The following is a 23,353-nucleotide window of genomic DNA, read 5'->3' on the forward strand; positions in this document are numbered from 1 at the left end:
ATATCCTGCTCAGAACTGCTGCTTCATAACATCATCGTATTATTTTGACTTAATCTCAGATGTTTAGCGAAGTTTACGTGTTGCCAAAGTATTTCACTGTATTTGCACACACATCACACAGCGTCATTACATTATTACCTTCACAGCTAAAATACAGCCAGACATGACTGCTTTTACAGTCAACCAAAGTCAGTATTCAATCGCGGGAAATGTAAAGGGTTGCAGCGGCTCACTTCAAAGAAGCTCCGTCACAGAGCCGTAGTGCAAACATGACTTTGACATGCATAAGGAAAAGTAGTTCCTATCAACCGAGTATAATTAGACCGTCCTGGTGACAGTAAGATACTTATGATATAACACACACTCACTCCAAATTACTGAGTTTAGATATCGATCGGTTGTGTTTCGGATTATGTCCGCTCAAGAGTTCAAGCGAGCACGCGTACGAGTACATGCCTGGTTGCAATCTTAAAACCGCACCGCTAGTGGCCACTGAAAACTCCATAATCCCCCTTTAAAGGGTTCTTGTCGTAAACTGTGTCAGATGAAAGCAGTAAAAAGTCAACCAACTTGTGAAACTTACCTTAATAGCCTATTAATGTGCTAGCTAGCTAACTAAATCTGCAAGACAGCTGTCATTTTAGCCAACACAATAGTCGCTAGCTAGAAATGAGAAGTCTGTTTCTATCTGAAATCAAGGACACTTTTGAACATTACTAAGAATTATCATTGTAAATCTGCCTCCATTATCAATGTAAACATCATATTGTGCAAGAATTGGAAGTTTAGCATAGCAACAGGAACAACAAGAGGGGCCTGTGCACTTGCCCATAAGCATTAGTGATTCAATAGGCAAATAAGTAGGCCTACACTACAAAATAAGTGTCACCAAATTAAAACACAAAACATTTATTTTAAGTGGAGAGGTTGCTGCTAAAAACAAACATGCATATGTTTCTGTATCTGTCAGTAAATTAATATGAAAAAGTGGTCTGCCTTAGAGAGCTATGATTTAGGTATTTTAAGAGATGATTGAAAAGGTGTGGTTTACAAAGAAAACAGGGCAATAAAGAGAGCAAAGATGAGTAATCTGTCCTTTAAACTTCTTGTGAAGGCCTCCATAAATCGATCAGGATGAGATGGTTTCCTCGCACTCCCCTGAACATTCCCGGGACGTTCTGCAATGTTGGCAGTGTGCTGAGATTTGGGGCTGTATGTGTGTGTATACGTGTATTTCTACTGTAGATGACTTATGTGGGAGGGTGGGGTGGGATAAACCCTTTCTCAAACGCTCAAATGTTTTTACACATGGTGGCTTTATCTCCCACACGTAGGCAGCAAAGACACTGATGTGTGCACAGGCACACACAAGCACACACAGTACACTTGCAGCTGCGTTCCAGATGGGTCAATAGTCCTCTCGTGAATCATACAATGTCTATGACTTAACCGTTGCACAAAGCCGGTAGCAAGCAGCACATTTTCCATATTACCACCTCCTCCCTTCTGCTGCATTAACTCCCACCCCTGCCTGTATCCCAGTTTCCTTCTTTCACGTTTACGCCCCTCTATCTTCTCGACTGTTACTTTCACTGTCCACATAACTCACCTGGAACCACAATGTGTTGCTTTTACACTCCATACTTTTTTTTTTGTACAGATTAAGCTAAATTAACTCCTGGCTCCAGTTTCATATTTAATGGACATGTACATGATATCTCAACTCTCAGCTAGAAAGTAAGAAAGCAACTAAGAATATTTCCAAAAATGAACCATTCCTTTAATTCATGTGTCTACATTGGTGTGTGTCTGTGTGAGAGAGAGAGAGTGAAAGAGAGAGAGGGAGGTGTGGTTCTTCCGTATATGCCTACATTCAAACACAAAGAAGCAAACCAACTGGTCCAGATTAGTACTGTGTATAATTTCTGGGAAGACTGAATAGGCTCATGCCCACATGTTTAGACTACAGAATGCAGTCCCGTGTGTGTGAGACTTTTTTGTATCTTGATCCTTACTTAACAGGAACTGAGTCACTCATATCTCTTTTTTTGTCACAATCTTTTCCTTCTGTCTCCCTCCCATGCAGCGGGTGTATGAAAGCAACAGGCCAGAAGGTGGCGCTAAAGTTCATATTTCTCCATTAGGACCTAAAATGACTTTAGTGAAATAATTAATAAAATGAATATGATAGCTAGTGGCTCCCTGTAGAGAAGATGTGTCTTGTTTTGCTTCCTTTCAAGAGGAGGTTAGAGATCAGGGTCAGATACATCACAGCACCTCTGGAGAGCTGGTAGGGATTTGGAGCCTTGCTCAAGGACACTTCAACAGGGAGTGTGTTTATCCTCTAAAGGTCACGAACTGTGGCTGGAGGATGACTTGTTGTCCATTATATCACCCTGCTGCCTACACTTCCTGGACTTTGTGACATAAAAAGCAGATATATCCTCTCTGCTTTTTCTCTCCTCTCCTCTGCTCTTATGCCACTCTGTCCTTTTGCCAGGAAATGAGGTGATTGACTCTGCTTCAAACTGTGCCGCAACACAAAGGCAACTGCTATACACATGCTTCCTGTGGAGAACGTACAGGGGATAAAGTTCACCCTCTGTGTGACTCAGTTGTCCTACAACGCACACACAAACACACTGGTGGGCATACATCCATATACTGTTTCTGTAATCTTTCCCCTTTAACTCTACTACTCATAGTTTATCTCTAGCACTTTTTGCTGCTTCATTCGCTACTGTTGTCATGCAAGCAGGAAAACATACAGAACAATGTACAGAACAATGTGTGTGTGTGTGTGTGTGTGTGTGTGTCAGTACTATGGTGCATGCACGGAGACAGAGGGGAAGCAATAAATGAATACTCCGTCCTGGCAACAAGCTGTTTTCCCGTCAACATTGCTGTTTCTGTGCATGAGTGTGTATGTGAAACTATCCTACTGTTCAAATGGTTTTTCCAGTCAGGAAATGGTGGATTGTCATCCTTTCTGTCACTCTACACCACTCCTTCAGTCAATATACTTGGAATCTTAACGCTAGCAAATGGCTAGCCCTCTTTGTCATTGTTTTTTTAGTTTCTCTCCCCATTCTTCTTAAGTCTTTGTGTACCTGTCACTGGGAGTGATGGATGGTCAGTGAGAGAGGAGGACAAGGAAACATAATATGACAGGATAAGTAGAAGAAAGGAGTATCACAGATCAGTAGGAGAGGGGGAGACAGACAGGAGATGATAACAGACAGAGAGTTTGGGAAAATGCCACTGTAATCTCCTGGTTTTAAAATGAAATTCAAGTTTAAAGCCCCACTAGTGGACGTTGGAGCCTGTACCAGTCATTGCCCCCTAGAATAGGAAAGTTACAGACAGAACAAACAACATATTGATGATATTTGTCTTGATGGTGTGGGAACAGCAAAGGTCATTGGGTCCTTACAATCAAAAGGGTTAATATGTGACATCTTGCGTGAAAAGCTGCCATTTTGACCTGAGTTTGGCAAGCACCCGAAGTGTCCCAAACATAAAGGATTCATCCTCCTTGTAGCACAAGTATGCTTTAAATTTCACTGCAATCTGCCTCTCAGATTTTAAAGGGTCTGTAAAATGTGACCCGATGGTGGCGGTAAATGATAGGTCAGGAAGCCATTAAAATATTAGTGGCCAAGAAAATGTATAGTAAATTTATTTCATGACAAACTTGCTCCAGAGCAAAGTTTTGGGCAGATTGACCAAACTCTTGACACTGAAACCCATCATAACGATCAATATTAACATTGTGAGCAGAATTGGGAATATGTTGACATGGCTGATTATATCAAAGTGACTATTATAGTGACTAAATATTAGCAGATTCCATGTCTCCATACAGTTTGTCAGTCCCTCCAGGATTTCTCGATGTCGCGATCGCAACTATTAACACAAATTCAACAAATCCCTGTGAATTCATCACGAATTTTGACCAATCCTCACAACTTTTCTGCAAATTTGACCTATCATCGCCGTTTTCCGCAAAGCGTTGTCAAAAGTAAGCTTGTCGCTTGCTTGTTTACAAGATGCAGTAGACATGTCTGATACTAAGGTCTCACATTTGAAAAAGCAACGTGACAAACAGTATCCAGATCTTCTTTACCAAAGCAGGGGTAAAATGTTTTGCAAAACGTGCAGTTTAGCGGTTGAACATGAAAGAAAGCATGTACTGGCAGAAACACATGGAGGACGTCCGACGGGACAAATCGCTGTAATTATTATTGTAATGCCAATTGCAAGCGCTAGAAGAATCAAGGTATTCTAGTTTGAACATGCATGGTTATGGTTAGGGTTAGGCCTGCAAAATCTTGGAGGGACTGTTTAATGATTAAACTATAATTCTAAAGTTAAAAAAATCGCATACCTTTGCAGTTTTCACTTATTCCCACAATTACATCGCAAAATACCGCCCTAAAATATTGCAATATTTTAGAAAAGCTCCTGCAAAATCAAGCATTTTAGACCGCAACAATCACTAAAAAGGCCTGCAAAATCCTGGAGAGCCTGGTCAGTGATTCCAGTCACATACTGTGTAACATGTTGCTGATTACACTGTTAAACATACATTCAACATCCTGTCAAATGACACAATATATTCCATTTATAGAGGTGCAAGCAAAGCAACCTTTGCCACATCCTTGTATGTCCTCTTTTCCGTTTCCTGGGACCTCAAGTTTCTGTGGCTAAAACCTGCATGCCAGGGGCGGTACTGGTCACCATGGCAATGAAGGAACCACTTGGTCGAGTTCATTCCCTGGTCAGTAGGCGAAAAAGTGGATCTCAGACACAGCAGTGACAGCTGATTTCAAGTTAGTGACTCTAAAACTGACTTCAGTCTTACTTCCTCAAATTTCTTTTTAATAAAAATATTCATTGCTGCATTTTACCCAGTGAGATGAGGCTGCTGAGAAGAGAGGGACTATGTGCAACAATAGAATAAGCTTCATTTCCAAGATAATGAAATTCAAAACAACCAGTCATATACACAGCGTATTATCTCCTGAAACCTGAGCATGATAATGTAATGTGGGGAACAAATACTAGACGATAAGAAAAGAAAAGATGATACAATTAAATCAGGAGAGACACAAAGGGGATTTTTGTTTTAATTTAGTAGAGAAAAGAAGGCATATGACTCATCAGTCTTAGCCAAATAAGAGAATATAGCATATAAGTAAAATATGAACAAATCATTAATTCACTTTAAAAACAATGAAACATTCAGCTATTTCAATGATCGTGTTACTTTAAAGTGGTATGTAAATAACATCAAATAAAATAAATCATTGCACAATGAGCTTATATAACAACCTACAACCAAACATGGGGCCAAAGCATGCAGGAGAACGAAAACCAAACCCCCAACCCCTCCCTCCACTCCTTTCCCGCCCAGCACACACACAAACACTCATGAGTCACACGCACACAAGAGCTCTGTATTCAGCACTGCCAGCAAAACTACGGCAAGACGGTCAAGTCATCTGCTCCAAAACGGTTTGCTGAATAGAGAGCTTGAGTGAGCGTAACACAGTGCAGGGTCTGACGGAGAAAGGAAAATAGCAGATCACACCACTCTGAGAGAATGTGACTGGCACATCACACAAGGGTCAAAGTTAAGCTTGGGACATCAGCTGAAGAGGAAAAGGGAAAGGCAACACATACACGCATGTAAACAGAAACCTAAAGCAATCATTAACTGGCCTTAATACAAGAATAGAAACTGGCCTTTGGGATTCTACTCCAAAACACACAGAGACATACAGAAACTACACAGACAAACACTACTGTTAAAGTAACATCTTATTAAAAGCATAACAATATAAAGGTGTGGTAGGTAGTGATGCTGATTCCTGTAAATATGATATTTAACTTTTCATGGAGGGGGGGGGGGGGTCCTTCTCTCTAATGTGAAGGAGAAGATTTAGAGGAGGAGGGCAAAGGGAAGTATCTGCGGCATTCCACCCCTCCAAACCTGCCAGGCTGGTTTCTGGGTCATTAAAATTCCTCCTCTCCTCTCCTCTCCTCACTTCTCCGCTCTAAAGCCACAGTTTCTGCCCCAAGCGACGTGTTGGCTCATGTCCACCTGCTCGGCCTCACCCCCTCTCTTCAACCTTCACTCTGTCGCTCTCTCTCTCTCTCTGTTATTTCCCTGCTGCAGAGCACACTGCCTTCTCTGTAGAGTCAGGAAGACACACTTCTCTACAAGTTTTCTCCCTGTGTCTTTCTGGCTGCCTTGTGTTTCCCTCTCTGTCACTCCTTCTCTCGTCATTCTTTTCTACATCCAGGTGGGATCACAATAAATTGTCTTTGACAGCACATATCTAGACAGTCATCCCTCATCTTTGTCTCGTTTCACTCCCTTCCAACTTCTCTATTTTTTTTTTTCTTTGACTCACCTTCCTCTCCTCTGTGTCTGCTCCCTCCCCCTCCACCAAAGCGTGTTAGACCAAATTCTCTGGAGTGTCACTTCTGTTCAAATCTGAGATGATGAAGCAAACAAAGCAAACGTCAAACCTGCTCAGACTCCTTACCACTTGTTTGAGTATCCCCTGCCAACAACAACAACAACCACAACAAAAACAGGCATGACCTGACTAAAATATGTACAGGCAACCTGAGCTTCCAAGCATTTCCAAATGTCACCTACACAACAGAGAAAACAACATAAACTAGTACTACGAAAACAGCCCTGGCTCTGCTAGAGAGGCTATCACATGCTGAAATTAAGCTGGCAAATATCTTCAGTATATGACGCTGACTGTACATGCTGACTGAGGATTACCATCCCTCTGCCTACGTAGCACAACATGAGCTATTTACTTGTATCAACATGGGCTGTGCCTAAGTGCCCATGCAAAACAAACACGTTTTGTTCTAACTGCATGCAAAATATGGGAAGCATCAACATGACAAAACAAATAGAGGATCAGCTGGTCATTGCCATTAAACACTAATCCAAGACAGATAGAAAGGACGACTGAACTGTCCTGTCATTTCAGGAATTCAATTTACCCCATGTGTGACTACTATCCATGTTGTATTTCAGTTAGATTACTCAGTTTGCTGTGAATTGTTAACACTTTTTATACACTAAAATATGTTGTAGCAATCCAGTTCAAAGTTCAAAGTAAATTTAAAAGCCACAGTGAGTACAGTTATAATTTCTTCTGTGGCTCTACAGGAGCTTTGTCAAGTCTGAGAAAATAACCCTGATGATGTCATGATGATGTCATCACGGTGATTTGGACATGGAGACGACCTTATAACCAAAAGCCTATGAAACAAACTGAGCCCATGTAGTTTGAAACATGTGGATCTAATGAAAAGTTGCTTTGTAAGTTGGATCATGGGAAAAGTAGGAGCCATTGTTTTTTGGAGTTTGACCCATGCAAGAGGATAAAAGTCATATCTTCTTTTAAAAATCTGTCTTTTGCAAGTCCTCCTAATTTATGAAAGTGCAATACTAAATCTGGAGTATTGCTTGTTGTACCAATACCGTGCAGTTGAAGAAGCATGTCATCAAAATGAACTACCCATTCAGCTAGTCGCCTGTAATTTCTTGACAACCTATAACTCCAATGCTTATTAAACAACAGTATTTACCACTAATACTTTCTGTGACCGCTTTTTCTGACGTGTATTTCTCATTTTCTCTGTAGTTCTGCATCATAAAAACTGCCAACTGTGGAGAAACACTGACGAATGGCAGGCTATGGAGTAATAACACAAGACCTGCAGACCCACAGCACGCATGAACAGCCACACACAAGCTCACACTCCCTCCCAGGCTAATCTCCTATACTTGGCCCCCTCCCCAAGAGCCAGAGCTTGGCTTTGATCAAAATACATTGTCAAGGCACACTGGGTGACCTGTGTGTGTGTGGGAGAGAGAAAGAGACAGAGGTTTGGTGGGGGTGGGAGGTCCTAACCTGAAGTGCCGGATATTGTTGCGCTACTTCCTGAGCCCTGACCTGGGGGAGCACGGCCAAAGAGACTTTTGTTTAGCTGACCCTCAACCTCTCCTCTGCCCCTCCCTGTCTCCCTTTCCCTCTATTTCTTTCTTCTTGACCCTTTTTCTCTCTCCTTGAACCTCAAACATACACTAATGCCAAACTCTTGGAATTGATCATCAAAGAGACCACCAGAGCACATGCTCACACAAACACACACTCTCACACACACACACACACAGACACACACAAACACACAAGTGCATTCCTGTTATGTTGTCATAGCAGCAGAGATTCCTGATACCACACTTTGAACCTGTATGCGAGTAGGTCATTCTCACCTTTGTGGTTTGCTCAGACAGATCAGATGTGACGCTGAGTCAGTTTCCTTCTAAAGGTGAATGTATGTTAAGAAGCTTGAAAAGTCTTATGAAAAGTTAATATGCATTATACACAGTCACATGTTAGCGAAGCAAAAGATGAATAAACTAGTCAACGACCAACGTTTTAGCCACACTAGGCTTCAGGGGTGGTAATTTAGATCTGTCGTCTGTCGGTCGGTCCACCAGTTGGGTCCATATTGAAATATCTCAACAGCCATTAGATAGATTGCCATTTTGGTGCAGAAAATAATGGAGGGCAGAGGATGAATTCTAATGTGAAACATTATGACTTGTGATCACGTGACTTTTCCTCCAGGGTCACCATAAGGTAGACATTTGTAGTTTCGAGTGAAATGCCTATTGGATGGATTGCCATGAGACAGCTATTCATGTTTTTCTCAGGGTGATTATAACTTTGGTAATCTCTTGACTCTTCATCTCACCATCATCAGGTAAAATAAAATGTATTTGTCCAATGTTTGGTTTATGATCAAATCTGCAATACTATTCCCATTAGCCTCAGCTGTACTTTGTGTTTAGCGCTAATTAGCTAATGTTAGCATGTTAACATGCAGTTTGAACGTGGTAAACAAAATACCTAAACATCAACATGCTAGCATTGTCATTGTCAGCATGTTAGCATGTTGATGTTATAATTTAGCTCAAAGCATCACTGTGCCCAAGTACAGCCTCACAAAGCTGCTAACATGGCTGTAAACTACTAGTCTTTAACCTGATGTAGTTATAGCTCTGTCAGAGTACTTCACATAATAATAATTTAAAATTGTGGCAGTGCTATTGCAGAAGCTTTGTATTGCAATTCATCCTATGATTATAGCATAATTTATTATACCTAAGCTAAAAGGAAAGGCAAAATAAATACCATAAATACAAAGTTGAGATGTGGTGTGATTTCAACCTCCATTGCATCCCTGGTTTCCAGCAACAGTATCAATATCCCTAATACACATGCTAGTACATGTGACTCAGCTCTAAAAATGTATGAGGGCACATAGCTCACTGCGTAAGAAAGTTGATGTCTGTATAAGGAATGCATGCTCAAACCGCTCTCATGCATACACACACAATCACTAAAAGTAGTTGGTATCTTAGGATTCCACTCAATCTACTTCAACTAGCGTGCTTGTCAAAGCTCTTCTAGTTATTTCTGGTTACATACTGTTGTCAGACACATTTACAAGTAGCCTGACTGGTTAGAGCACAAGGGAAATATGTCTGTGTGTATTTCAGATTGAGAGGATAACAAGTGTGTGTCAGTGTGTGTAAAAAACGTGTGTCCAGGCTGATCTCGAGCTGTGTTGAAGGACGATTCAGTAGATGGGAGAAATTCTTGTTGCCACTTTATACTGGAGCAAGGAAGGCAGCAGTGTAATGGGTTAGCGGTTAGCACCACTACAGAGTGTCCCCTCCCTCCAGCGCTTTGGCCCTTTGACATCCCATTCAGCCATTTTAGTTACCTGGTGACATCATCTCACCGCCATTTAAAAATGATTCACCCTTTGTGCCTTTTGACAAATGACATTGTCTCTCAAAGTAGACTTTGCTTCTCACTAAAATGCATATCTCTAACAGTATGTTAGCAAAAAAACACCTTTCTCCCTGGTGCTTCCTGTTTTGTTTGCATGTGTGCAATTGTAACACAATACACAAAGAGGAGGCACAAAACCATTTCAACTATTTTACCTCAAATACCGGGTGTACTGGGTGTGTTCACATATGAAAGCTGCCCTTCAAAAAAACTAGTTTTTTCTGTGCTCTCTCATCATTTGAGGAAAAGCTAAATTTAAAAATAAATTAAGAGAGATAGAGAAAGAGATATTTTATTTTCAATGCATAGTGCGGTCCATCTGGGTACATGCAGGCTGCAGGTAGCTCACTAGTGATGCTACCCATCTCTGTAAAAAGCTGTTTGCATTTAAGAGTCATTAATTCAGATTGTTTGACAGTTTGTTGATGCAGATACAGTTTGCACTGAATGCAATGCAAAGCAGTATTAGATTTCACTAAAACTATCTTAATGACACTTATGCATATCTCTTCTATTCGTATTCTTGTATCCATATCCTGTGTTCTGTCTTAGGCTGAATTAATCATAAAAGAACTAACCCTTATTTATCATTATTGACAGGATTTTCCCAGTTTTCATGTGGCTATTTCATACAGTCCTCCTTCATTTTCATGGTGTTTCGTCTCTGACAAAAAACAGTCATAATAAAAAGGTCTTGGCCCAGCTGAAAGACACACACAGAACTAGTTTCGATCTGAAAGAATGGTCCAAGTTGACTCACAAAATATGACACCTGCTGTGGGCGTTGGAAGTTACACATATCTAGAAGTTTAGTCATATAAAACCAACAGTGTCAGGTCACTCACAGTGCATTCTGTCAAATCAGGTACGCCTACCGGTGGGGGAGGAAGTATGCATGTATGTTTGTGAGAATGTGTTACTTTCCACCTATAAATCCACAACACAACACACTCTAAATAGTTAGTGTAAAATCCAGAAATGTACCCAATGTGATTTACATCAAAGTGACAAAATTACTGGCCATAATGACAATAATTATACAGCGAGACTTTCATCATTGTTTATGGCACCCATCGGATCCACTGTCGGGCCAACAGCAATTACCTCAATAAAATTTATTTTTATGTTTCCATGCTGTTGAACTGTTTTGTGTGTAAAACAGGCGTGTCAAGGCTGAAGGCCTGTCACCAGTGTTAACTGATCTGCCTCCAGTAATGGTGTTGTGTGCAGGCATGTGAGCAGATAAGATTCAAAGGGTGGGGGAGCGAAACACGGCACCTTTACCCTGCACTTACAAAGACCCACCTGATGTCCTTTCATGTGGTTTTGGTTCTTAGAATTAGTTTACTGTCCATTTTATTTGAGAGTGAGCGTGACACACCTGGGTTTATGTTCCTGCTCCTGCAAGCATCAACGCTGCTGTTATGACCTCTGGCCTCTTTTTAAGGGAGGCAAGTGGAAAGAAATTTACCCACAGGGACTGATGAAGCGGAAGTAAATTTTGACTCCAAATCTGAGTATGATCCTGTATTTACCAAATACACACTCTGATACTGATACAATAGTACATTATGTTATTTTTAATAACAATAATAATAATAATGATATGACTATAGTGTTTCTTTAGGTTCTCCACGACAACAATCTTTCCCAGATGTATTAAATGATCATCACAGTACTTGTTGTTTCATGTGTTCCCAGATCACTCACTGACTTTTGAAAGAAAACAAGCGAGCTGGAGTTGGCAAGCAGGTATCTTTTATAGGGCGTCCTCTGAGACAAGTCAAAACTTGAACAATAGGTCGTCGTTATGCATGTCAGCCAAGGAGGAATGCTCGAGATCCGTCGGTATGCAACCAGGCAATTACTCTCATATACGTCAGCTCTCCCATGTCTTCAGCAGCAAGCCTGTAATTTCCCAATTACTAACCCTCATTGGAACTGCTTTGACGGCATCAGTGTTTGTCTGGAAGATGGTTGTACACATTTCTGTTAATCTCCAATCTCTTGAACCACAGCCTGTGGCCTGCACATGGAAAAAGGAATCATTTTAAAAAGGTGCCTAGATCTGTTGGTGGTTTGTGGGTGCTATGGGGTTAAACAGTTTGCATGCATAAATAGCTGTGGCACATTGGCCTTTTTGGCCTTTGTCATTAAAGTTCAAGGGTTAAATGGTGGGGGATTTTAAGGCGTTATTAATGGACAATTAATCTCATGAATAACATATTCTATTTGGGGTTTGCTCCATACTGGGTCCCACAGGGAGCCTGAGGGGGAAATAAGGGTAACTTTAATTTCCTGTAATTTCACTTTCTAGCACAATTGGAAAAAGAACAAGACTGAGTTTTTCATCCTACTATAATCCTCCTTCAATACAGAGACAAACTTGAAACTAAACCTTAATGAGTTAAATGCTAGATGCAGGGTTTCTTGTATAAACTAGTTTTAGAAATCTGCCTCTAATTCCTGTTGAATGGGAGTAACAGTACAGCTTGGGACTGTCACATTATGCTTATGTTATGTGGAAACCGGTTGCATAAAATGATAACTCCCTTAACTGTTTCTGTTGTAATCTGATGTATACAACTACATGGAGAGTTGCATTTTGTGCTTAAGAGACCTGCCCTTGCGAGAAATCCTCTCTTTAGAAACCAAGCTGTTTGGTTGAGCAGGCCCGTCTGCAAACAACGAAACTTATGCCGGAAGGCAGTGCAGCACAGCAGGTTCCTAAAAAACTACTTCTGGTAAAACAGGGAGGGGAGGGAAGCTGACTCAACGTGCAGTCAGTAAATGTTACAATCCTTTATGGAAATGTGAAAGATCAGCTGCAGAGGACCAAGTCAGGCTTCCTAATTACTCTAGGAACAAATACACGCCAGATTGTTCTGAGAAAAATCGCACCTGCTTTTGGCAGAATTATAACTATGTCTCAACAGGTTTCATGTTTAGTCTAATGTGAAAGAACCTGGTGATTTATCATCCAAATGTTCCTAAAGTAGTTTGGCCTCTCTTCAAGAACTGTCAAGAGAGGAATAATAACCATCTTCAAACATGGCTTGAAGATTTCAGTTAACACATTTCTTGAATACAACATTTCTGACCATATTTACGTGGTGGAAAGTAAATGAGTACATTTGCTCAAGTACTGTATGTACATTATCAAGGTACTTCACTTGAGTATTTCCAATTTGTGCTACTACACTTCTGATGCAAATTTACTTTTTACAACCTGCATTTATTTGACACCTACAGTTAAGATTTTATAAGATTTTACTTACAAAACATATAACCATCTTACAAAGACACAATTGTTTATAAGCTCTAACAAATGGCCTTATTAATATTTATGAAATAATTATGCATTACAGATTAATCATAAAGACATGTTTTTGTGTTGCCAGGTTGTGAATACTTCTTTGTAAGGAGCCATTCCTCACAGTAGTACTTTTACTCTGAACAAGTCCAGATTACCAACCAAGCAAAGTGGGCAACCTAAAACCCGCTTAACTGCATGTCAGTTTGTTTGGTATGCCTAATGTGCACCTCTAAAGTAAAATGGTCTTGCATTATTACCTAATCATCGAATAATTTATCAAAATCGTAATATGGCCTAACGCAATTTTCAGATTGCAAGAGGTGTAATATTTGTACATTTATGTTTAATCACACTGCCTCAAGCTAATTCACAAGTGGAAAACCTGAGCCCAATCCTAGACTGGTAGCATAGCGGTAGGCTACTCGTTTTGGGAGGTTCTTTTTATGTGGGGGGGCCTGTTAACAGATTATCAGGCAATATCTACAAAGACATTTTACTAATACATGTGTACATTACTGAGCTAATGCAGGTATTTTACTTGTATTGATTTATTACTACTTTTACTTAAGAAAAGGGCCCAAATTCTCCTCCCACTGCTTGTGCTGTTGTGCCCAGACGGTTGGGTGACGTCATGACATTTCCCTTTGCGTTCAGTTTGCTTCTTATTACTTCCGGGGCCCGGCAAACGGCCCCAGAGGGTCCTCGCATCCCCTTGCAGCTTCTTCCGATTACCACCAAACGACTCCCTCCCTCCCTCCCTCTTTGAAGCAATAGGCGCCGCCTCTGACAGGTTACGAGGCGGGGCCTGGCTGTGCGGAGCCGGGAGGCAGGCAGAGAGTCTCTTGCCACAGCTGTGCTCCGCTCTTTGTCGGTTTCTGCTCTCCTGCGCTTTTCTATCCGGTACAAGGATACAAAGAGAGGGGCAGACAGCATGAAATAGAGACAGAGCGTAAGAGCGGCGGGGGCAGCAGAGGGACACGAAAAACCTAACCGGACTACAGTCTAGTCCGGACACGGATACTATTATCTCCAGACTGGATACGGAGCTTCGCCGATGTACGCACTGGATTTTACCCACCAAAGAGTGTCGAGACCGCGGAGAGAGGGGCGGACTTTATCGCGCAGGTAGGGTTTTTTGTCATGTAGGTGTCAGAGAAATGTACAGAGGGTATTTTTCTTTTCCTAAATCGGCTCTGGAAAAGCTGCGCTGTAACACAGTCTGCCTACTGCAGTGCGTGGTTCTTAAAAGCCTTTCAACTCCAAAGCCCGTAAAGCTCCGAGGCTGAAGAAGAAGAAGAAGTGTTTCTGAAGCAGTGCAAAGCTTTTGAAGGGACGTGGTGAATTTAAGCTCCGGAGTACTCCGAGTAGCCTATTTTTTGTCGCTGCTCCGCCGCAGTGCCCTGTGTGTGTGTGTGTGTGTGTGTGTGTGTGTGTGTGTGTGTGTCGACTGTAGCCTACGTGCAAACTTGCTCGGGCAGCGATGTGTAAGCGGCACGTAGACGGCAGGGGCCGCGTATCGGACTCCAGTGATCAAAATATATAGTCCCGAGAGAGAGAGGTTTTGTTACAGAGATGATTTTATCGCTCCTACTCGGGGACGCTGCTGTAATTGCAGGCGTGACGTTAGTGAGAGACCAAAGAAAAAAATACACTATCCGATTATAGCCTACATGTTCTCTCTCTCTCTCTTTTTTTTTTTTTTAAATAACACTTCATCTGAAACTGGCGACTGTGCTCAAGTTCCCTACAGCGGGATTAGGTAGGCTAATATTTTTTCGCTTCAGTAAACGTTACAGACTGAGCGAACCATTTTATCCTCTCCAACCGAGAATCATTATATTCTTGTAATATTTCTTTATGGGCTTATAACATATTTGTGGTCTGTGTGTGTGTGTGTGTGTTCATTATGATCGCCTTGTTGTTCCCGGTGAGGCTAGGCTAAATTTTGCAGGGTCATATGGGATCAGAGCAGTGTTTGTCGTGGGGGTGGGGGGGTTAAACAGGTTTCGTTTCTGCATATAGAAAGCGAGGGGTTTCTTTCCAGGAAAGGAAAGATGAGTTATTTTTTGTGGCCCAATTTCTCGTCCAAGCGACCTATTAATCATGCGCAGGATGAATTCACCCTGGAAATCAAGATTATGGGATTATAGGTGTTAACTTTGATGACTACTACCTCTTTCTTTCTCTCTTTCCCTTTCTCTCAGGACTGTCGGGGTTTAGGAGGGGATCATGGATAAAACTTTGCACATTCTCCAGAAATCCGCAGACGGTGTGCCGACTGGGATCGCCCTGGATATGAGTTTAAATATGGACGAGGGGGAGGATTTCACGGAGCAGCAGATAGTGGGGCTCCCGGACAAAATACCTTTGGTGAAACCTCATTTCAAAAAGAAGCAGAGGAAATTGGACGCCAAATGCCTCCACCGCGCCCTGGAGGACCCTATACTGACCACTTTACTGAGCACGGATACGCTGGTCTCTGGGGACGGGGTGTTCGTTCCCCGGAACCAGCCGGGCCGGACTGCGGGTACCCTGTGCGCAGCGGCCGTGGTGAAACAGAACTGTATGGGCCAGGTGTGTCTCAAAGACCCGGGAGCTGCTGAGGATGCCACAGCTGGGGCTGTACCCGGGTTGATTACCCGGGATGGTGATGTGGAAATAGCCGATACTACTGCGGAGCTGGAGGAGACTGAGCTGCGAGGGGAGCGACCCAAGATCAATGATCCAACCCCGGGCAGCCGCTGCTTTCAGCCTAAACCTGGCCTCAGGGCGGCCGGGAGCACAGTGACAATAACGCCACCTGTCAGGGATATACCTCCCATAGTTGCACCCCAGGCTCCTCACCAAGAGGGCGGCATTAAAAGAAATGACCTCTTAACCTCTGGGGCTAAAAACCTTCCAGTCAAAGCATGCACCAGCGTCCATGACCCCATTCCCCTCCTTCTGCAGCCTGACAAAGGAGTGCTATTTCAGGATAAAAGCGATGAGGTCTCCCTGGACCTGGTTTTTGAGCTGCTCACCCAGCTCCAGTATCACACGCACCAGTCAGACTCAGTAGAAATTTGTGTGGATTTCCTCCAAGGGCAGTGTGTTTATGGCAATGACTGTGCCCACCACCACACTGTCCTGCCCTACTACTGGCAGATCCGCAGGAGCAGCAGTCAGACGTGGCAGAGCATAGCAGACGACTCTCAGGAACAGCTGGAGAGACTGTACTGCAACCCAGACAATGAGCAAGTCAGGCTCAAGTTTCAGTAAGTATCCCTCTATAGTGTTTACTGCAACCTGCAGGCTGTATTATCCTGTACTGTGTATACTGTATGCCTTCTGGTTAGATACAGGATCCCACTGTGGAGGGAAGCAGTAACAGAGCATTTCTGTTTTTCTGTTTTGGATCTGTGCCTGTGGGTAGGGGGTCAATTCTCTTTCAGTTCAATCAGTTCAAAACAGGAACTGAAACCTGTAAACCATGCATCCGTTTCCAACATGTCTGTTTATTGTGGACAACAACACTTAAATGTTATTTATAATAATGTCTCATAAATGGTCAGACCTTTTAATGACATTACAGCGGAACAATGATACATTTAGTAAAAAATGCTCTCACTGGATTGATAGAGTTGGAAAGCACTGGACCCAGACCAGTACATTATAGTGTGCTAAGTACTGCTGAAAGGCTACTGTGTGGTGCATTTATAAGTACATTGTTGCCATGTCACAAGTACCTATGAATTAACAAATATTTGACACTTGTGACATTTCAACAATGGTGCAGTAAGCTGGTAGGCTGCTGTAGAATGATAAGCACTTTTTTTCTCGGTGTGTTAAGAGACAGTGGACCTCGGGCCTGAGCTTCTGCTCTGGTTTCTCCACTGGTGGCAAGCTGAAAGCTTTGACTCTACAGGTGTTCTGTACATGTGTGGCCGATGAACTTTGGCCTTGTGAATGTGCCTATATGTTTTACTTTCACAGTCCATAACACAGTAAATGTGGCTTATTAGTGCATGTGTGAAAGTGTCCCTTTATCTCCTCTGTGTGGCTTTCATGTGTCTTCTAGTTAATGTGTATCATATCAGCTATCGTGCCCTTGTGTATACACGCCACTTCATCTCCCGGCCCTGATATTGGTTATCTATTTCCTGTATTTTCCTGCCCCCGAACTCGCCCTGTGATTGGCTGGAGCGCTGTCCAAACCAGACTTGACAGCACTCATGGCAGAAAGCTGTGAACTTCCATGACCCCCAGTTGCCTTGTGCGGTCATTGACGCAGACGCACTTGGCAGCTTCTTTCCTTCCCTCGGTCATAGACATGCACACCACCGTGTACACTCTCACACGCACACACTGCTTGGCACGCAGATGCTCGCACGAATCGGCTGCACAGAGAAGCTCAGTGGATTGCAGTGCTCACACGCACGCCTTTTAGCAGTCTGAGATAAACCACTCTTTCACACACCCACATAGATACACACACACACACACATGCAAGCACTTGGCAAGCCCCAGTGGGGTGACATAAAGGAGCATGTACCGCTTCCTGTTAAACTGTACTGAATGCAGGCACATTGACACACGGGAACTGACACACAATGAGTAAGTCTATACGACTGTTGACTGTATTCTAAACACATATTGCTTATCGTTTTTTTCTGTTTATATTCCTGTTTACTATATACATGACTGAAGTTGTCCCAACCACAGGAGCCCACATGACCTGTCCCACCCCGCCCTCAAACTCATATCTTATCCCATGATGTCATGTTGCTATATTTGCAAAATATTATCATCAAACTGCTGGGTTTTTTTCTGGTGTTGGACACGTTTTTTCCCCCCTGTGACATTTAGGGCTGCGACAATTAATCTGCCAAATATTTTCTTGATTAATTGTTTGGTCCGTAAAGTTTTTCAAATGTAAGTCCAAAAACTCAAAGATATTCAATTTAAATCACATAAATCAAAGGAAAGCAGCAAATCCTCCCAACTGAGAAGGCTAGAAGTAGACAACGTTTGGCGTTTTTGCTTGAAAATGTACATTGGATTAATCAGTTGTACCTGCAGATGAACGCCTGTTTGATTGATTTCCCGTTGAAAGTCAGTAAAGCAGTTAAATTGTCATACTAGAATCAACAAACAAGCTGATAGTCATTGTTTGATTAAGGTGTAGATGTCTCTTTAGGGCAAGTATTAAAATGCCACATTTGAAGGATTTTGTGTTACATCTGTGTCTGAATCGGGTAAAAAGTGCAGTCAATGAAACATCGCTATGCCTATTATACCCTCAAACTATCAGCCACGTCCACATCACCAGGTCCTTCATGATTACTTGAGCCCTTTGAGCGGCCATGTGTGTTTGTCTTTGTTTATGTCTGTGTCTCACAAACACACAGGTTTGCGTGTGTGCGTACAAAGATTTGTATGTGTCTGTATGTTTGACTTGTTGACTCATGTTTTCAACTGAAACTCTATGCAAAGTGCTTATTGCTCCACAAACAGGATATGTACCTGGTGGTGTCAACCCAAACTCTTACACTCTCATAGAGTCAGACTGGATGAACTGGGTCACTCGACTGAAACTCCAGTAGAAACTGGAAACACCAGAACACCTTACCAGTACATTTGACCCATATTTGTTGTTAGTTTTGTCATTTGCCATTAATAATACAGATGCAATTTTCTTTTTCTTGGCCAATTCTGATTTTCTTAGCTATAATTGACAGCATACAACATTTTTGTAACTTTTCATTAATGGAAATTTATTTATTCATTTATTTATTAGGTTCCCCCCATTAGCACCAGCATAAGCACTGGCTATTCTTCTCGGCGTCCATTCAATTGTAGGTCCATACTTACATGTATATTTGTATTTTATATCTGAACATTTTTGAAAGAACACTTTATCCTATTTCTGGTATGTTATTTCTTATCCCACCATTTTAATTCTACTTCATTCTAAACCTTATTTTAGTTTTCACTCACAAACTGCTTTAATCTGCTCACCTTGCTTTTGCCATCAGACACACACGCAAACACACACACACACATTAATGGCTGCCAAAGTATTGGCTATATTTTGCAATCAGGTAATGTGATTCTGATCAGCCTCAGTCACCGGTCATGGCCCATCAAGCTGGAAACCATTCGATTTCTGTAACTGGCCAGTCGATCAGTGCATCTCTAATTAATTATTTTAATAAAAATAAAATACATATTGAGCAGTAGTCACCATCATTTAGTTAGTGATGAATTTCTGAAAAACCCTACTTCTCTGACGAATAACACTCTCAGATTTGTAGTTCTTTAAAAAAAAAAATTTTTGTGCATGTTTTTCTACCTTAAGTAAACGCTAATGCTAATTCCTGGTTTAAAAGTGTGGTTTATTGTATTGTTGTTCTCTTCTAATCCAGTGTTTATTTACACCACAGGCTAGAACTGGCAGTAGGGTGGTTGACCTGCCTTTAGTGGATGTGAATATTATGAAACAGTTTGGTTCAGTAATATGTTGACACTGGGTAAACTCAGTATTGGTTTGGGGCCCTGAGAGCTGATCGGGTGATGGGAGACAAACAGGAAAAGTCAGTAAATTGTACAGTACAGTAGTGCTATGCACAGTTCAGTCATTTACTTGAAGCTTTGTGTTGCTGTGTGTGTGTGTGTGTGTGTGTGTGTGTGTGTGTGTGTGTGTGTGTGTGTGTGTGTGTGTGTGTGTGTGTGTGTGTTAGAGAGCTCTTTTATGCAAGTACACACACACACACACACACACACACACACACACACAGGGCGAAGGCATCACCTTGGTTACCACAGCCAAATGATAACATCGTTAGTGATCTAAAGAGCAGCAGATGACTTAACAAGCTGTACTGTCGGTATGGCAACACAGGCCTGTTTTGCCTTCTGCCGTGTGTGTGTGTGTGTGGAAGAAAGGGAGTGGACAGCAGTGGCTTTTTGTGTGCTTGCATCTGATTATGTCCTGTACAGCCCATTGTAGTGCATGTGAGTGCGTGTTCTGTGCTGAGCTGTTCTCATGTGTGTCTGATCCATAGCACAGGTTAATCCCGTCCATATGATAAGCAGGAATGGAAGTCTGGCTAATCCGCCTTAGTCATGAACTCAGCAGTAAGGAGGAATGTCGCAGTCATCGCTTCTAAAAGTTAGATGGTGTTAATCGTCGGCTGTACAGTCGCTTGTTAACACATTTGTGCTCTGCTGGTGTCCTCGGCTGATTTGTGTGACGTTTGTAATTTACAGGAAAACACAAATTCTGAACCACATCTCCTACAATTAGGCCAACTTCCTGTAATATCAACATACGGGCTGGCTTTAGGCGAACCATGAGGAAGCACATGTTTTTCGTATGTGTATGAGAGAGAGAGGGGAGATCGAGAGAGACTCTTTTGTTGGCCAGGTGATAAAAGCCTTGCTTGTCATTAACTGACATAAAGAGTCACCGAGCACCAAGGGCAGAGTGACCTGACACCAAGGTGTGTGTATGTTTGTGTAAGTGTTTGTGCGTGCGTGTGTGTGTGTGTGTGTTTACATCGTGGGGATTCCTCATTGTTGCCTCATTGTGTCACGAATCAAAGAAAATCAAGGATGGTTGTGTCTATCAGAGCTTGTTAGCGTGTGGTGATTGTGTGTGTGAAAAGAGGCGGTGTCAAGATAAGACTGAGTGTGTGTGTGTGTGTGTGTGTGTGTGTGTGTGTGTGTGTGGCTGTAACATGTCAGCCCATGCCATGAATCAGTGGGGCGAGGTCTGGGTCACTTTGCCTCTCTTATTACTCAGAGTCAGTCTTTATCTCTCCATCTTCCCCCCCTCTCCACCTCTTCCTCCTTTATATCTATAATCATTCCTCATCCTTTTTCACTAATTTTTTTTTGTGAAAAAGCTCTTTCTTTTTGAAGCACCACTAAGTGTTATTTTTAATGTCAGACTCACTTATCTTTCCATCTTACATCTGTTTCTTTCACGCATTTTGAGTTTTAAATTTTCAAAGAGGGGTTGAGGGGCTAGGACAGAGAGAGAGAGGACACCCTGAACTATAAGCTTAATGATCTGCTGCAGAGGAGGACAGAGACACACTCATAACAGGAACAGTTCAGGACATGCAGGAGACGACGGTGTATATTTCTCACTGTTCCCTTTTTGTGTGTGTGTGTGTGTGTGTGTGTGTGTGGTTGACATCTTGTTACAGCCTTCAGAGCTAAAAAAGAAAAACTGAATCAAATGAAGCACATTTAAATGGATAACTTAATGGGGAATAGATATAACTTGAGGAAATAACACTAACCCGTGACATCAAGGTAGTGTGTGTGTCAAACAAGCCTCCGTCAGCGGATTTGGTTGACTGACCGACTGACATATCAAGGCATGCCTGATTGCGCATGTGCTCATGAATCTGTCGAAAGAATGCCTTTGTGCGTGCGTGCGCGTGTGTGTGTTAGAGAGAGTGAGCGCTGATGTTATTTTTTTCCTTCCTAGCTTGTGACGTTCCCAATAGCATGACTGATGCTGGTATGTGGGTCCTTGTGTGTGCAGCCGTGAGAAAGTTCGAAGGTGTGTGTGTGTGTGTGTGTGTGTGTGTGTGTGTGTGCTGAAGACGGTGTGGGGAATTAAGAGCCATTTTGGCAGTGCAGTGAGTTTTCTTAACCTTTATTTATCCAGGTTGAGGTTTAGCTGAACAAGCTTTCTCTTTATTTTTTTCCATCAACACCTGGCTCAGAGATTCTGACACAAACTTTCACACCTGGGAGCAGGTTTGGTGCATTTTCAGTGCCACGTGCTTGCACAAGGGCCATCTTCTTTCACTTTTCGCACACAATCACCCCTCCCTGGTATTCCATTCAGAAGTCTTTTTCCTTTTAAAACTCAAATACGCCGCTCCATATCTTCTCTTTACATTTGCATTTTCTGTTGACTTTTGCATGTGTACCTTGGAGCAGCTCGCCATTTCAAGCGTGGTCTTGAAAGTGTCACCCTTGCCAGAGTGGGCGTCTCTTTCCAACTTTTGATCGGCCCTCCCTGCTGAAAGCACCGAATCTCAGTGCACTTAATTTAACCGGTGGAATTTTATTTTTAGAACATCACAGACTAGTCTGGGAGCCAGGGAGGGAAAATGGCTCTGTGACTGTCCTCTGTGTAGACCTGTCTTCTTCTGGGTGTGTGCGTAAGAGAGGCCAAGTAAGCAGCAACATGGGGAGGCTGCCTGGAAATGCAACCAAGTTCACTTAACTTCCTCATAATAATATCTGAATATATATATATGTGTGTGTGTGTGTGTGGGAACTCGAGAGTGACTTATGAAGCACACACATGCACGCATTTGCAGAAGCGCTTGTCATCATAACATTCTGTTGCAGGCAGAAACTGTTCTGTTCTCAGAGACCATAATAGAGGGAGAGGGGGCCATGCAGGTGCACCCAGAGTACTTTCTTTTTCAGTCTGAAAGTGCAGAGAACAGAGATGTGTGGAGAGACAGAAAGAAGCAGTGGGAACAGATCAGAGAGATGACTATTATGAAACAGTTTGGTTCAGTAAGATGAGCAAAGGGAGAAGAAAAATAGTAAAACAAAGTGAGCAGAAGAACGGGCTGACCAGAGGTGAATTAACGAGTGTACTGTTTTCACAGCTGATCTGCTACATTTTCAATTTCCTTGCCTTTCACATTGTTCTCTGTCCCTGTCTTTCCTTGTAGCACCTATTTCCATCATCCTTTCTCTTCCGTTTCTCTGTTCTACCTCTGCATTTACTATTCAAATTTAATTCTCATATTCTTTTGTATGAAACCGAAACATGCTTTTTTGTTACTTGAATGCTTGAATGCTGTTCAGAAAACAATAATTGGTGGACATCTGCATTATCTGATGATCAGTGAGTCACTCCTGAATTGCTGTTTTGTTTCTGCACGTGCTCAGTGAATGAATTCCTATTTCACTTCCTCTTCCTGTCACCCTATGACTTAGCAGAAACACACACCGGAAAGATAATTAGTATTTGTATCAGTGTGCATATAGGCCTATGTTTCTGTAAAAATGACTCAGCCCCAGTCACCTTCCTGACCGAAACTGGGGTGTGGGGTGTGTGTGTGTGTGTGTGTGTGTGTGTGTGTGGGGGGGGGGGGGGGGGTTTTTCTTA

The 23,353-nt window shown here is 42.3% G+C and overlaps 1 protein-coding gene across 3 annotated transcripts in view; it reads left to right on the top strand.

The window, feature by feature from the left end:
- The window catches only part of LOC123986499 (TCDD-inducible poly(ADP-ribose) polymerase), a 51,431-nt gene that overhangs the window by 14,961 nt on the left and 13,117 nt on the right, over positions 1-23,353 (top strand). Inside the window, exons 1-2 of one of the 3 annotated variants that reach the window (XM_046074781.1) lie at positions 13,968-14,346; positions 15,426-16,475. In XM_046074781.1, coding sequence (XP_045930737.1) covers positions 15,451-16,475 — 1,025 coding nt within the window. In that variant the 5' untranslated portion in view covers positions 13,968-14,346; positions 15,426-15,450. Of the gene's footprint in view, positions 1-13,967; positions 14,347-14,919; positions 14,981-15,425; positions 16,476-23,353 lie in introns of those variants that run through there. The other 2 variants (XM_046074782.1, XM_046074784.1) reach the window with 2 other exon arrangements.

Source organism: Micropterus dolomieu, linkage group LG17, assembly GCF_021292245.1.
Source record: "Micropterus dolomieu isolate WLL.071019.BEF.003 ecotype Adirondacks linkage group LG17, ASM2129224v1, whole genome shotgun sequence".
Lineage (NCBI taxonomy): Eukaryota > Metazoa > Chordata > Actinopteri > Centrarchiformes > Centrarchidae > Micropterus > Micropterus dolomieu.